The 17,732-nt window shown below is 39.4% G+C and overlaps 1 protein-coding gene across 1 annotated transcript in view; it reads left to right on the forward strand.

Annotated features, from left to right (window-relative positions):
- Positions 1–17,732, forward strand: part of SYTL5 (synaptotagmin like 5) — a 153,164-nt gene that overhangs the window by 59,498 nt on the left and 75,934 nt on the right. Inside the window, exon 3 of the mRNA XM_027875540.1 lies at positions 4,087–4,296. Within this exon, the coding sequence (XP_027731341.1) occupies positions 4,087–4,296 (210 nt within the window). The remainder of the gene's footprint in view (positions 1–4,086; positions 4,297–17,732) is intronic.

Here is a 17,732-nt window from a genome sequence, read left to right on the forward strand (position 1 = left end):
CTGTAGCATGAAACCTTGCCTCCAGTCAGAAATGAGACAGGCATAGTATTTTGTATTTTCTCTCATATACATATCATATTCCATTTTGCATTACTGGTAAACCTTGCTTCACATCATGAATTTGCTCCACAAAGGCATTTTACTTAAAATACTGTTACAGGGGACAGTTCCACAGGAATAAAATTGACTGGATCAGTGAGTGTTGAGTTGGCAAGAACAAAGCCAAGCTGGTTGGAGCCAGAGAAAGGGAAGGGGATTGGGGATGAGAAGTACAGTATCAAATTAAATGGAATCAAGGCCAGGGCCAACAAGTCTGGGCAATGGTTAGCTTATAAAGTTGAATGTGAGGAGATAGAGACAGCTACAGCAGGGAGTTAGCACAGTGCCAGGCACACAGTAAGCACTTAATAAATGCTTGAACAATCAGTAGTCAATGAGCATTTATTCAGTGCCTGTTGTGTGCTTGGTACTGTGCTAAATGCTAGGGATACAAAAAATTTAAAAAAGCAAAAGACAATACCTGCCTTCAAGGAGCTCACAATCTAGTTGGCTACACCTATTGTCTTACAGAACTTGTGGTATGGGAAGAATCAGAGCTTCCATGATCACAGATCTGTGCAAAGGCATCACAGCTATACTTTCAAGACATTATAGTGAGATTTGACTCTAATATTCCCTACTGTATCACTATGAAATGAGGTTGCTCAGGGCAACATCATAGAGTGTATGCTTACATTACATTTGTGTATGTTCCATACTACCATATCCATATTAGAGTAAATAGGCATGGTGTCAGGTAGCTAGGTGGTGCAGGAGATAAGAGTTCTGAGTCTGGAGTCAGGAAAACTGAACTTCCTGAGTTCAAATCCAGCCTCACACACTTATTAGTTGTGTGACCCTGGGCAAGTCCCCACAACAAAGCATGGTGTTTCATTTATGTTGTATCTCTCCTGATAACTAAAATTGTATTCCACAAATAGTAGTTTCTGGACAAAAGTTTGTCATGATTAAACTTTTACATTTTTTGGAGAATCTTCTGCCTTTTTCTCCACACAGAGGACATTCCATGTGCTTGTAGTCAGCACACAGAGATACTGGTCTCAATCCTGTCATCGTGTCGCTGTGTGACATTGGCCAAGTTATTGGGCTCGAGTTTTTTCACCTTTAAAATCGGAATAATACCTCATACCCTGCTTACCTCACAGGCTTATTGGAAAGATAAAATGAGGTCATGTATATGTATATGTAATGTTAGTTTGACAGTGAGCATGGTGTTATATTAATTTTGGAGAGGAGAGGAGAGGAGGAAGAAGAGGAAAGACAGGAGAGAGACAGAGACAGAGAGACAGAGAGGGGAGGGAGGGAGGGATGAGAGACAGGAAAAGAGAGGAGAGAGAAAAAGAGAGACAGAGAGACAGACAAAAATAGAGAGAGAGAGAAGAGTGGAGAAAAACAGAGAAAGGGGAAGGGAGGGAAGGGTGAGAGATAGGGAGAGAGAGAGACAGAGAGAAAAAGAGAGAGAGAGACAGAGACAGAGAGAGAGATAGAGAGAGAGAGAATGTGAAAAAGAGCAAATATACACAGAATGATACTAAGCAATATAGCTATAAATGGAGTACAAAAGTGAATTGTGGATTTGAAAGGGAATGAGGGAAGGTTTTCTGCAGTCAATAAGTCTTGATTAGGGTACTGAAATAAGTGGTGGAGATGAATTGGCAGGGAGACAGGGAGGAATGGTAGATAATGTAGATGCATGATGGGAATGAGTCATTCTGGTGCAAGGAATTGATAAACTGATTAGCTTGCCTCCCTGACTGTAATGAACTTGGAAAGGTTGAACAGAACAGCTGATGAACAGCCCTGCATATTAGCCAAAGGAATTTAGATCTCTTCGGATGTCTTTAGGTCATTTTAAAACCTCTTATTTCTGTAGTCATAGCTGGTGTTGGACCTCTACAGTAAAGGACCACTGGTACAGTTTGGGTTCACGTTTGTTGCCGTCACCTAGGTAAAGAAGACCCAGCAGAACTCATGAAACAGGCTTTTTGTACTTGCCCCAAGACTGGGGAATGCAGCTGAGTTAGAAGGTAGTACCCTAAAATGTGATATTCTAGAGAAATTAAACAGATATAAATCAGCGATACTAATTTTTTGTATCATATTGTTGTTGAGTCATTTCAGTCATGTCTGACTCTTCATGATCCCATTTGGGGTTTTCTTGGCAAAGATACTGGAGTGGTTTGCCATTTCTTTCTCCAGCCTATTTTATAGATGAGGAAACTAAAACAAACAGGGTTAAGTGACTTGCCCAGGATCACAGTTAATAAGTGTCTAAGGCCAGATTTGAACTCAGGAAGATGAGTCTTCCTGACTTCAGGCCCGGTGCTTTATCTACCGTGCCACCTGGCTGTCCCATTATATATCATAAATTATATTATAAATGATTTATATTATTTATGTAGCAATAGAGAATGTCCCACATGTGTGGGACCCTCTGGTGAGGGCTTCCCTTTATGTGAGTTCAAAGGGAGGCAGAATGGACATCTCTAGCCTCTTTTCCCTCCACCTTTCTCCAAGGGAGATTTTCATTTCTGCCAAGAGAGGAAGCAGGAAATTAGGGCCAGAGGCCACTCTGCTCTCCTCATTGAGAGGGGTTACTGGGCTAAAAGATATCTGCTCTTTTAAATATTTTTCATCTAGGGGATATGATCAGGTTCCATCTAACTTTTGATCTCTTTGTCATTTTGGGGAGAAAAGGGGGAAAAGCTTTATATCCAAGGCTCAACACCTTTCCCACCTAATGGTAGTTCCATAATGAACACACGTAACAAATTGCTAAGAAGACCATTTATCCAAAATCATAGCAAAACAGAAAGCGGTGAATGTATACATAGGAGAATGTATATTAGACAATACAGAGTGAAGGAGCTGTCCTACTGGGAATGAGATAACTCATCTCAACCAAGAGAGAGTGTCTTAGCTATCACCCTAAGGAGAAAACTCCCTGAAGTCTCTAATGAAACAAGCTGGGAATAAAGATATGATGGAGACTACCAGTTCCTCTCATGTCTTCCCAGAATCTTTTCTTTTAGCAGCATATGGTAGGGTTGGCCTCATCCGTCTTCTCTCTGGAAGCTGGAAGCTGATTCAAAGCTATGCTTGAAGAAGACTTAGAGTTGGACTAGTCCCCAAGGGTCCAGAACAGGACTGGCTGAGAAATGAAGCTCTCACCTCTGGACTACTCCTCCATATCCCTTATGCAAGGCAGGGCATGCATCTTCACCGATAAGTAAAGAGTCCCATACCAATGGGCTGGGGACAGGAGTTATATTTATCATATAATGACAGTGATATTAGCTTTTATTTGTATAGTACTTTAAAGCTATAAAGCACATTAGTTACTTCATTTGAGATGTGTTGTAGCAGAGAGGTGACAAACCAGCTAAATTCAGCAGTCTGCCCAAACTAGATTAAAATATAATTGGGAAATGTTTAACAAAAAAGACAAAAATACAATACAACATGAATAATGCTAATTTGTAGTTTTCTGAGTCGATATGGGGCTGGAAGGGATCAGTTTTTACTTGAGTCTGACACTACTGGTGTAGTAAATGGTACTAGAATTTGTCAGGAAGACCTTGGTCCAAATCTTGCCAATTGTCCTTCTAACTCTATGACCCAGGGTAAATCACTCTGATCCTTAGTTTTTGGTTGTTTGTTTTCCCCAGAGGAACTGTGGTGCAGTGGAGAGAACACTAGATTGAGAGTTATAGACTCTGAGTTTAAATCCTAGCTATGCCACCTCCTTTGTGACTTCAGACAAATCCCTTAACTTCTCTGACCCTCAGTTTTCTCCTTTGTTAAGTGACTGAACTACATGGAAGCTTGAAGAATGCAGATTTTACTTTCTCAGTTAACAATTGGTATTGGGAGCTTCTTGAATCAATTTGGGCAAGTGGATTTTCTTATTAGTGCTGAGTGTATTGGATTTGGTCCTTTTCCTTATTTGTTTTCTTAAAAGTAATGAATGAAGATTTTTATTAATTCAAGCTAACTTTGATGAAAAATTCTTCTTTCTCTTTCTAGGAAGCTGAAAAATGAGCTTTTAGAAGCAAAACGGAAAGGTGGGAAGAGGCAGCAAGATGGCGGCAGGACTTGTGTTCGATGTCAGAAAAATTTGGGCTTGATTTTTGACCGGGGGAATGTGTGCCAAGCATGTACCCTCCGAGTTTGCAGTGAGTGTCGGATTGTGGGCATCGATGGCAATTGGAAATGCACCGTCTGTGCCAAGATTGCGTAAGTTCATACCTTTACTTGGAAGTCAGAGGTTTTAACTCTTTAAGTCATGGAAGTGGTGAAGAGAATTGAAGGAATAATTTAAATATGAGGATTAAGAATGGAAGAAGAAATAATAGTTCTGCTCCTCAGATTTAGGAATACTCGGTGTATCTATGATATATATGTGTGTATGTACTCAAACACGCAAAAAAGAGCTTTGGAGTCACTGTCATGAAAACAACAAGGCTATCAGGTATCAGTGATAGCATGACAGCATGTCTGTTCCTGCTAACATTTTTATATATATTATTTTTACACATATTTATGTATCTAAATATACATATTTATATACTTTACATATATTATCTCATTCCATCCTCACCACAAACCTTTAAGATAGGTGCTATTATGATCCCCATTTTACAGTTAAGAAAAACTGAGGCAGAGGTTAAATGATTTGACTAGGATCACACAACTGGTATTTAAGATTGGATTTGAACTCAGGTCTTCCTAACTCTAGGCCGAGTGCTCTGTCCATTCCACCTCCTAGATGCCTCTAGAAGGGAACATATGCAAGAACTGTAGAGATAGAAATGACAAGATCTGACAACTCATTAGCTACGTGGGGATGTGAGGCATTAAGGATGACATCAAGATTGCAAACTTGGGCTACTAGAAGGATGTGTGGTATTCCCAACAGTAATAGGAAAGTTCATAAGAGGGGTGTATATTAGGCAAAGCATAATGAGTTCTATATTGGACATATTGAATTTGAGATGCCTACAGGAAATCACATTTTAAATGGCCAATGTCCAGTTGGTGATTTGGGATTGGAGCTCAGGAAAGAGACTGGCACCAGACTTAACAATCTGAGAATCATCTACACATCTACACTGAACTTAATGGAAATTGATGAAGTTACAAAATGGTCACGGGTAGACTTATTTATTAATATGGTACTTTAAGACCAGAAGAAATGAGCAACTCTTGAGGACTTCTTCAGAGATGCTAATGTCTTTCTTTAAAGCTGTTATTCCTATGTTTGGATGTGTTGCTTTGGTTTCCACAATCTGCTGTGTTCCATAACCTTATTTCCAATATTGATTTCTTTTTATTCTTCTTATCCAGCATAAGCAAATGTTTGGGGATACAAAGAAAAAATAAAAACAATACCTGTCCTCTAGGACCTCACATTCTGATGAGAGAGACAAGTTGTGCATTTTTGTATGCATGCATTGTGTGTATACACATACAGATATAAGTGTATGCATATATACAAAATTGTATATATAGACATACATATAATATGTACACATATGTCTGTATACAAGACACCTACAAAGCAGATCCCATTTTATTCTCATGACTTCCCTATTATATCTAGAAGGGCAATCAGTCTTTAAACTATTTCGTAGGTAACAGAAACTGAAACAGAGAGAAGATAAATCACTTTCCCCTGGATACACAGGTGGTCCGTGGCAGAATGAGAACAAGAAGCCAGGTCTGTTTCTCAGATCAGTGCTTTTTCTATTAGAGTGTTCTGAAAGGTTTGTCCTCTTCAGTGTCTACAGATGAAGAAATGTAGGTTAACAACTTAATTAAAATCTTCCTGATAAGAAAAAGAAGATTTTTGCTTACTAGTCCCTCCTTTTAAACTGCAAGGTTTATGGTTTTTGGTTTGTTTGTTTGTTTGTTTTTATCCCTCTATTACCTTTCCCCTTTTCACAGAACCATAAAATTCCAGACTTGAAAGTAGCTTAGAGGTTACCTAAGCCACATCCTTGACAAATTGTCTTTGAGTCTTTGCATGAACATTTCCAGAAATGGGGAACTCAATCTCCTTTCCAACCTCCATTCCATTTACTATTTTTCCCCTTCTCTCTCACACACTTTTCTTCACATCCAGTCTTAGCCCAGAACAAAAAGTTATCTCAGTTTGCCACTGTCACTGGTTTCGTGGTCATGTGATCCTAGCCCTGCCCTTCATGGCTACTCCTGTCATCTCACTCATTGTTCACCTTGACAATGTCCACCCCTCAGCAACCTGAACGGTCAGAGCAGCTTTTAGCTTTATGGATCTGCCCATTGTTTTGTATTAAAAATTTAGGGATGTGTTCCTGTAATATTTCTCTCTGGCTCTTGAGAAATGCTCCTTCAGCTTACAGTCCTCTAGTGTTTACAAAAGTTAAAATATTTAACAAGAATTTGCAAACATTTTCCAGTGCCTGCTCTGTATATGAAACACAGTACTGAGTGCAGAGAGAGATAAAGTATTTATTAAGCATTTACTTTGTACAGAACACAGATAGAAGCAATCAAGTTGATGAAGTTACAAAGTGGTTAAGTGCAGACTTATTAATAGAGTACTTTAAGATTTACCCTGACCTCAAGGAGCTTACCCTCTAATGGGGGAAGAAAATATATAAAGAGAAATTGGAAGGGGTGATAATAGTGGTATATACCTGACAGTGTGATGTGAAAATAATGACAATTATGATAATAATAATAACAACAATGGCAGTGGGGCAGCTAGATGGCCCAGTGGATAGAGCACCAGGCATGGAGTCAGGAGGACCTGAGTTTAAATCCAGCCTCAGACACTTACTCGCTGTGTAACCCTGGGCAAGTCACTTAACCCAATTGCCTCCCCAGATAGATAGACAGACAGATAGATAGATAGATAGATAGATAGATAGATAGATAGATAGATAGATAGATAGATAGATAGATAGATAATGGCAGCTAGATAGTCCTTGATCTCAAGGAGTTTTCTCCTTGATCTCAAGGAGAAGACAACACAGAAAGGAAAATTGGAAAAGGGGGAAGGGGAAGTGGTAGCTGCCAGCCAATATATCTAAAGATATTAACAATATTAATACCTAGCATTTATATAGAGCTTTAAGGTTTGCAAAATCCTTTACAAATATTATCTGGAAAGGAAGTGGTAAGGGGGCCTGGTCTGGACAAGTTCAAAGCTCGCTTTAGGGCAGATCCCAAGGTTGGGGGGTGGGATGGGGAGGGAAAAGGAGATGAAGAAGATGCCCTGTGTGCAGGCTGACTGAGGAGATTGCCAGAAATGATATATAATTACATAACAGAATTCTGACTCCCAAGCCATTTGTAGTCTAAAAGGCAGATAAATGGCAGACACAAATAAATATAGAACAGAATAGAGCTTAATAGAGAAAAGCAAAAAGGGCCAGGACAGTAGCATAACCTGTTCCTTCCACCCCCCAAAGTAGAGGGACATAGTGGACATAGTAGTGCTCATAATCAGCCAGTCAGATGAATGCCTAACCTGCCACACAGGCAGCTTTCTCCAACCAAGGCAATTCTTGTAAGAGAATCTATCATAGGTTGAACTCTGTCAGGTACATTTGTTCTCTGAACAGAACGGTTTTCCAAGTATCGTGGATGAGGCAGCTGGCTGTCAGAAGGCTAAAAGAATAAACTGTCACTAATCATAACCTGTGACTGTTTCCCAGGCACAGCCAAATGCAGCCAGAAGAAACTTCTGAATTTAGGAAGTAAGGAGTGACATGCTGCTGTAACCTTTACTTTGACTGTTGTTTGTGGAGAAATAATACACTGCACTTATCTGACCGTCAGGTGTATGATTCTGTTCAGATAATTCCCCCTAGCTGGGCATGGTGCTACAGGGGATGGTGCTACAGGGGAGGTTGAGGGTGAGGCTGACGGATTACTTGAGCTCATGGTCCTGAGTTGCAGTGGCCTAAATCAGTCAGCTAAGTCCTTCACCAATATGCTGAGCCCCTGGGATAGGGAGGGGAGTGCACCAGGCTGTGTAAGGAGGGGTAAACTGACTAAGGTGGGAAAGAGAGCAAGCCAAAGCTGCTATGCCAATCACCTGAGGGATTGGGCTGGTTGAGTGGTCAGTGCACTTCCAGCCTATGTGACATAGGGAAAACTAGTCTCCAAAAAACCCCAAAACAAAAAAAAAAATCAAATAACATTCCCAGAATTACAGACATAACAGTCAGAAGGAGGCCTCTGAAGCCATGTAGTCCAACAAGCCACTAAAGAAGAATCAATGCTATCACACAGCCAGCAGGTGGTCATTCAGTTTTTCCAGGAAAATGTCCCCTTGAGAGGAATCAGCTGATGCCTGGGGCTCCCACTTTTTTTTCCTGAATAATTCTAATGGTTAGGATGACATCAAGTTTAAATTTGTCTTTTTTTAAACTCCTATCCACTACTCTTCCCCAATTAGTCTAATTCCTAGTTCTAATAACAGTCCTTCAAATACTTGAAGGTAGTCTTGTCTACCTTAAATCTTCTGTGCTCCAGACTAAAAATGCCTGGTGCTCCTTCACCTGGTCTTCTTGTGGCACCATCCTGGCTGACCTCATTCTGGAACCCCTCCAGTTGATCAATGTCCTTCCTAAATTATTGTTATCTATAGTTCCTTCTATCTAAAACTTCATATGTGGTCTCATAAGATGAGAGAACAATACAATTACTACCTCCTTATTCTGAAACATTGTGCCTCAGATCACACTAGCTCTATGGGCTGCCATATCATACTATTGACTCATATTGAGCTTGCAATCAACTCCCACCCCCATCTTTTTTCAGATGAACGGTCTAGCCTCCCCTATCATGTACTTGTGAAATTTGTGTTAGGTTTAAGAAGTGTCTCCTTGAATACTAGCTATGGGAAAGGGTTTGGATGACTTTACGTGCTGTGGGTAAAATTGTTGGCGCTGCCACAAACCAGAACCAAAACCCCAAGTCAAAACCATAACCCAAACCTGATAGCATAAATTTAGGAACTAACTAGTATTTATTGAGTTTGCCAGCAAGGGAGCCCCACCTACCCCAGCAGAGATTCCCCAAGGGAACCAAAGGACAAAGCTCGTATAGGTTACAATTTAAGAAGGAGGTGAATTGGGTATGGGGTACCTTAGGTTTGGACAAGGCTGTTGCTGGGGGCTAAGACTACCTTCAACAACAGGAAAGGCTCTTCTTCAGGGTAGCTAACTCTTATAATCCTGCCCTAATAGATAGGACCGTCCTCACTGTTTCAGCAGAAAGGAATTTTTGCAGACAGGGTGGGAGTTTCAGTACCAACAGCCTTAGGGGCAAGACAAAGGAACTGCAGACAAAATGGAGTTGCTTTAATTTTCTTGGGTACTCACAGTACTGGCCTGATTTGAAAAATCAAATCCTTTATTTACCCGAAAAGTGAAGTACCCTCTTCCAATGCATTTTCTTTTTAAGCGCCTCCTAATTGCAGTGCCTTAAGTCGTCTCTAGTGGTTTGGAAATGGTTGGTTCCATTTAATTCAATAAACATTTATATACAGAACCCTATACTAGACACTGGGGGTATAAGGATGAAAACTGGCACATAGTACTTTACCTTAAAATAAGGTTCTAGTAGATTTTCTTAGTTATTAATAAACATGATGTTCTGAAAGAAACATCCTTGTTTGAGACAGCAAAACGGCAGTTTGAGAGGGTGAATCTTCTGGGTATTGAAAGGAGTTTAGTTTTGGCTTTACCACTAATTGTCTAACCCTGAAAAATAAGTGAGGGGCCTTAGTTTCCTCATCTTTACCTTCCAATTCTAAAATTCTCTAAATGGATGATGCTATCCAACCAACAACTCTTCTTGCTTGTTTTAAGAGAACACCAAAGGGCTATTGAGCTGTAGTCACATTGAATAGAATATAAAATTGTAAGTCGAGCCCTGAATGATGAGGACTTGAGATGAGTCAGAAAATGACTCATCCTCTATGTAGTTACAATGCAATTTTGTGCAGTGTTTCTATTACAACAGGAGATGAAGCCTGCTGATGACATTTTCACAGCCCAGATGCTTTTGAAGATGGATCTTAGGTACCATCACCTTAGTATCTCCTGATTTCTCCCTTGTTCCTCATTCAGCTCCATAAACAAGGACTTGACAACAGGAAGGCAAGAACAAGGCATCCAGGAAAAGAGTGGGGGAGCCCAGTTTGCAAAGAATGCCCCCAAATGGAATACATCAGGAATATACTTCCTTTTCCATTTCCTTTTTGGTAAGACCCAAGAGTGCCCACAGTGCTCTGCACCCTATGAGTCACATTGCAGAGCAATGATACAGAAGTCACATCAAGACTATCAAGAGGCATAGAATGAAAAGACTTTGGAAAATCCCATTGGTTCATTCCCATTGGTATTTTAATAATAGATGCAGATTGCCATAGTGATTTCAGCTGAGGCTATTGCTGTCAGTCACTAAAATAGCCAGAATGCTCAGCTCCGTATTGGATCTGTGGACAATTATTGAAACTGCTATTTACTCTTTTATTTAACCAACAGTTCTTAAGTACCTTCAATGTGCAAAGGTAAATGTTACATTCTGGGAGAGGTATAAAATTTAGATATGACAGTCTCTGCCCTTATAAAGTTTACATCCTACTTGGGGTATGAGATACAAACAAGTAAAACTATAATAAATAAGAAATTCACATTGCTGTTGCCTGAGAGGCCCTGTCAATTAATAGGTAGTTATACCTTCGATGTTAGTAATTATCTCCTCACATGAACTCTCCCCACCAAAAGTATCCTCTAATGGAGAGGGACCTGTGACATTTTTCATTGCCCGGCTCCAATGATCCTGTCCTATGATTCAACCCGGAAAAATACAAAAGATACATAAAAATAGAGAATCATAGGCAAATATATTATTAGGAAGTTAATATGTATCTTGTCAGGTGGAATTTATGTCTTTTTAGTGAGGAAAATGTTGGAGAATCTACATAAGAGGCTCTCAATTTTGGTTAATTGTCCCTCCTCAAGTCTCTCATGGTTTTCCCTTCCTCCTTTCCCTCCCACAACTGAGAACCTTGCCTCATATTTTATAGAAAAAAATGTGAGGCCTTTCACCATGAGCTTCCTCTTCTCACTTCTTCATCACTTATCGCTCAGACACCTTCTGCTACAATCTATTCCATCACCCATCTCATATGATGAGGTAGCCTCACTCTTCTACCTGCTCAAGGGATCCCATTCCACCCAGTCTCCTCCAAGATATCAACCCCTCTGTCATCCCCACTCTGTCACTTTCAATCTCTCCCTCTCTCCTGGCCCATTCCCTACTGCCTACAAACATTCCCATGTCTCCTCCACCCTGAAAAAACTCTACTTTGATCATCCTATCCCCACCAACTCTCATCCTATGTTTCTTCTGCCATTAGTAGAAAAACTCCTTGAAAAGGCCACCTACAATAGGTGCTCCCACATTTCTCACACTCTTTTCTTAACACCTTAAAGCCTGGCTTCTGATCTTATCAATCTGAAGCTGCTCCCTCCAAAGATACCAATGATCTCTTAGTTGCCAAGTGCAATGGCCTTTTCTCAATCCTCATTCTGTTTGACCATTGCAAATTTAGATAGTGTTGATCATCACCCTCTCTTCCTATTTCCTGTTTATCCTGCACATAGTTTGTATTTATATATTTGTTTGTATGTTGCCCCCCCTCATTAGATTGTGAGTTCCTTGAGGACAGGGATTGTTTTATGCCTCCTTTTATATCCCTAGTGCTTAGCATAGTTCCTGGCACATAGTAACACTTATCGATGTTTAATTGATTGATTGGAAGACTTCGTAGAGATGAGCTTTGAAGAGGACTCTAAATAGAGAGTGAATTTGAGAAAGGAAAGATGTTGCATATGTAAAGTGCAGATGTAGAGAGAAGAAGATTGCGAATGACTGGCCTTTGCTATCACTTAGAAATTTCAATATCAGACTCTAGTAATTCTTCATAATCCAAATACAAGAGAAAGATAAGGCATTAAGGCCTGCCTCTCTCCCCCTGTACAAGGACCTTCAGACTGAACCTCTTATAAAAATGTCCCCAATCCCTGGATTAGGTAGCACACTCAACTCTGAAACTCCTGCCCTGGACCCAGGTTAGCCCTAACTCAACCAGCCCACTCTGCTAGCCAAGCCACGAGACTAACAGATTATTCACATCACATGGAGTTTACACCCATCCATCTTGCCATCTGACCTGTTACATACCCTTCCCTATCCTTTCACTGCTTGTTCTGGCCTCAATAATCAAATCAATTTTATCAGTTCTTTCTGGAAGCTATGCACTATTGGACTGTACTATGGATCAACACCTCATCCCTGTACCTATGCAGACATTCCCTTGCATGACTGACACTCCCAATTATTTTTCGTCTCCTTCATTAGAATATAAGCTTCTTGAGGGTAGGGATTCTTTCTTTTATATTTGTAACCCCAGTGCTTAGTACAATGCTTAGGAAAAAAATGGTTAATAAATACTTTTTCATTTATTATTCATTCATCTATTAATCTATTCATCTTTTGAAATTTTTGTATATTTCAGAGACCTTAAAAGAGAGGGGGGGCTCATACATTGGTTATATGACTCAGAGCTGTTGCTAGTCTATAATGTGGAAAGAGAAAATTTTTCTTCTTCTTTTAAGAATTCTTTGTTTGATGACTAATGTGAAAATGTGTTTAATAGGAATGTATCTGTAGAACCTATATCAGATTGCACACTGTCTTGGGGAGGGAGAGGGGAGGGAGGGGGAGAAAAATGTAAAACTCGAAAGCATATGGAAGTGATTGTTGAAAACTAAAAATAAATTAATAAAAAAAATAAATTAAAAAAAAGAATTCTTAGGGGCAGCTAGGTGGCGCGGTGGATATAGCACTGGCCCTGGAGTCAGGAGGACCTGAGTTCAAATCTAGTCTCAGACCAGACACTTGATACTAGCTGTGTGTCCCTGGGCAAATCACTTAACCCCAATTGCCTAGCCAAAAAAAAAAAAATAAAAAAGAATTCTTTGTTAATCCAAACTTAATTAGCCACTTTCCTCTGACTGAGACCCACCTAGCACTTAGTGTAGTAGAATAACTTTACATATAAATCTAACAGGTTGCTTTTGGTTTGAAAGGATTCTATTATAAATGTCTCTAAAGACATGAGAATGAAATATAGAAAATGAACTTTTAGTCATTACCCTTGCCTCTTCAGGTAAAGACCAGAATTCTTTTTTTTTTCCTCTAGCAAATCTAGGCATAATGATTTACAGCAATTTGCACATTTTGCACATCCTTACCTACTGAGTTCAGGAGGCCCCAGATATGTAATGGGAAAGAGAATCTGTACTTGCCCCATTCCTGGTACTTGGTAAATGGTAAACAGCAATAATAATTAGTGCAATCTAATCATAATTTTAATTCAATTAATTTAATTTTAGGTAAATCTAGATCAATTAATTACATTAATAAATTTAATAAATTAAATTATTTTAATTTAACTATACTTTTAATCAAATTCACAATTCAGGGCACTTCACACAAAACGTAATAGGTTCTAAACCATACATTTGTATCACGGGATTAGGAACATGCAAAGAAGCTTTTCTTTATTCTGGCTGTTTTCTGTTTCCTTTTCTGCTCATACACACCTTCCTCCTTGGCATTTATAGTGCCACAACTTCTCTTCCCTCTACCCAACCTTCCAAGAGGTATCTTGTCCTTTGGTTGTCCTCTGCCTAGTCCTCAGTGTGCCCCAGGCACTACAGTGGTTCGGGTAGGCTGCTTCTCTCTCCCTCTCTATCTACAGTGGGGGACGAAAACAGAGCCTTAGGCTTGGCCTCACCCAAGGAAATGTCACTGATTTTTCAGGTAGACATTGCAGCCTACTGTCAGAATTCTGAGGTAAAAGTGTCACCAGTACACACCTAGGAGAAGCAAATTTGTAGTTACTGAACTTGAGCCATTAGCAAACCATTTTTGGAATATATTACAATTTGCTGTAGTTTATCTGTCCCTGAAAGCTCAAGACACATGTCAAAGAGAGCACTGGGGACGAATTTTAAGTGGCAAGGCAGACTGTTGCTCCATCTACATCTTCCTGACCACTGGTTTTGAAGGCTTCTACAAAAAATGACTCAAATAAGATAATATTTATACACAATATAAATGCTTATTCCTTCCCTCTTTTCTTTATTCCTCAAATAATGGTGACCAAATTCACCTTCTATCTCCTTCCATCTCTCCTTTGTTCTCCAACTAATGGTGACCAAATTCACCTTCTAGCTCTTTCCATCATAACCTACAACATCAAGAAAGTAAAGAGTGAGTTGATTCTCTCACCTCTGGAATGTCCTCTACAATTCCAAAATGAAGGGCATTGGTATCTTGGGACATCACTTTTTGAAGGTTGCACCCTCTGTTCTATATTATGCTGTTGTCCAGTTGATAAACTAGTTGACTTATTAGTGTTCTTAATTCCCATATTTGTCATCAAGCTGAAAACATTTCTATTTTTATTAGCAGCTGAGTTCCCAACGTAACTTATTCTACATGAAGCAATAGATACAGTTGATATCTGAAATATTTTTTTTAATTAATGAATTAATTAATTTTTAGTTTTCAACATTCACTTCCACAAGATTTTGAGTTCCAAATTTTCTCCCCATCTCTCCCTTCTCCCCACCCAAAGATGGCATTCATTCTGAATACCCCCTCCCCCAATCTGCCCTCCCTTCTATCATCCCCATGTCTCTTATCTCCTTCCCCCCTATTTTCCTGTAGGGTAAGATAGATTTCCATACCGAAATGAGAGTAAGATTCACTCATTCCCTCTCACCTCCCCCCTCTTCCTCTCCACTGTAAAGGATTTCTGTTGCCTCTTTTATGTGAGATAATTTGCCCATTCTACCTCTCCCTTTCTCCTCCCAATACAATACTCTCTCACTCCTTAATTTTATTTTTTAGGTATCATCCCTTCATATTCAACTCACCCTGTGCCCTCTGTCTATATGTGTGTGTGTGTGTGTGTGTGTGTGTGTGTGTAATTCCCTCCAGCTATCCTCATACTGACAAAGGTCTCATGAGTTACAAATATCATCTTTCCATGTAGGAATATAAACAGTTCAACTTTAATAAGCCCCTTATGATTTCTCTTTCCTGTTTACCTTTTCATGCTTCTCTTGAGACTTGTATTTGAAAGTCAAATTATCTATTCAGCTCTGGTCTTTTCGTCAAGAATGCTTGAAAGTCCTCTATTTCATTGAATATCCAATTTCCCCCTGAAGGATTATACTCAGTTTTGCTGGGTAGGTGATTCTTGGTTTTAATCCTAGCTCCTTTGACCTCCAGAATATCATATTCAAGCCCTCTGATCACTACTAAATCTTGTGTTATCCTGATTGTGTTTCCACAATACTTGAATTGTTTTTTTCTGGCTGCTTGTAATATTTTCTCCTTGACCTGGGAACTCTGGAATTTGGCTATAATATTACTAGGAGTTTTCCTTTTGGGATCTCTTTCAGGAGGTGATTGGTGGATTCTTTCAATTTCTATTTTACCCTCTGGTTCTAGAATAGCTGGGCCATTTTCCTTGATAATTTCTTGAAAGATGATATCTAGGCTTTTTTTTTTTTGATCATGGCTTTCAGGTAGTCCAATAATTTTTAAATGATCTCTCCTGGATCTATTTTCCAGGTCAGTTGTTTTTCCAAAGAGATATTTCACATTGTCTTCTATTTTTTCATTCTTTAGGTTTTGTTTTATAGTTTCTTGATTTCTCATAAAGTCGCTAGCTTCTATTTGCTCCATTCTAAATTTTTTTCTTTTTTCTTTTTTTAAATTTGCTAGGCAATGGGGTTAAGTGACTTGCCCAGGGTCACACAGCTAGTAAGTGTCAAATGTCTGAGGCAGAATTTGAACTCAGGTCCTCCTGAATCCAGGGCTGGTGCTCTATCCACTGCGCCACCTAGCTGCCCTCCATTCTAATTTTTAAGGAATGATTTTCTTCAGTGAGCTTTTGGGCCTCCTTTTCCATTTGACTAATTCTGCTTTTTAAGACATTCTTCTCCTCATTGGCTTTTTGGACCTCTTTTGCCATTTGAATTAGTCTATTTTTTAAGGTGTTATTTTCTTCAGTATTTTTTGGGTCTCCTTTAGCAAGCTGTTGACTCATTTTTCATGATTTTCTTGCATCACTCCCATTTCTCTTCCCAATTTTTCCTCTACTTCTTTTACTCGATTTGCAAAATCCTTTGTGAGCTCTTCCATGGCCTAAAACCAATTCATATTTTTCTTGGAAGGTTTGGAAGTGGGAGCTTTGACTTTGCTGTCTTCTTCTGAGTGTATATTTTGATCTTCTTTGTCACCAGAGTAAGATTCTATAGTCTGAGTTTTTCCAATGTTTGTTCAGGTTCCCAGCCAATTACTTGACTTTTTAACCCTTTGTTAAGGTAGGCCTCTGTGTCCAGAGTGAAGGGCATACTGTCCCAAGCTCCAGGGGTTTTGTCCAATTGTTTTCAGAGATGTTTCTAGGGATCTGTAATTTTTCAGTTCTTCCAAAGTTGTATGATCAAAGGAGAAGTGTTTATACTTTTCCTGGCCTGTGCTCTGGTCTGTGAGTGACCACAAAACTCTTTTCTGCCTTGGAACTGAGGAAGATTCCCTCTCCATGTATGCCATTTTGGGGGGTCTCTGAAGACTGTGCTCTTCACTGCCACCAGAAGCTCCGCCACACCGGTGCTCCTCCTCACCCTAGGACCACCACCCAGGACTGCAACCCAGATCCAAGCACAGGCTAAACTGTGCTCCTCTCCCAGGCAGGCGCAACAGACCTTTCCTAGCAATCATCCAGGTTGTCTTGGGCTGGAGATTTATTTCACTTGATCTTTTGGTGGGTTCTACTGCTCTAGAATTTATTTAGAGCCATTTTTTACAGGTATTTGGAGAGGTTTGGGGGAGGGCTCAAGCAAGTCACTGCTTTTACTCCACCATCTTGGCTCCACACCCTGAATACATACTTTCAGAAATAAAGTGATATTCATACTTATTTAAGCTGTTGGTTTGCATAGATTACAGTTTGGTATAAATATTGCTATCAGGGGAGAATATTTGAACGATTTTTGAGGCTCATCAACCCTTCAGTGCTTCTGAGAAAAATAAGGACCTAACCACTTTGGATTAAACACATATATACTACGTTCTTTTTATGGAATGAATGACTTTGAATGAGGTAGAAAAGAATCTTCACTTTATTTCAACTAGGAGAACCTTGTTTTCAGCCCTAACTCATTCTTCTAACTAACTCATAATTGCAGAACTTAGGACTCTTATGACAAAAATTATCTGAGGATCTATTGATAGACAGTACTGCTAATTATACAATTAATGATGCAGAGATATGATAAAAACAGTTTATTAAACTCAGAGCATAACTCATTGTATACCAAAAAAAAAAAAAAAACCAGTGAGCCTTAACAGCAGTTTCAGCAACCTTATATAGGTTTTAGTTACATAAGCAGAATGAGTACAATGGAATTTGAATGAGCAAATAAGGGGGGATAATGATTTACAGAACAAAAACAGATGGCAGACAGGGAAATATTGTATCAGGTAAAACAGGAAACTAATCAGTAAACACTGGAGCTATAGTT

The sequence above is a fragment of the Vombatus ursinus genome, unplaced genomic scaffold (genome assembly GCF_900497805.2).
Source record: "Vombatus ursinus unplaced genomic scaffold, bare-nosed wombat genome assembly UNPS02014809.1, whole genome shotgun sequence".
Lineage (NCBI taxonomy): Eukaryota > Metazoa > Chordata > Mammalia > Diprotodontia > Vombatidae > Vombatus > Vombatus ursinus.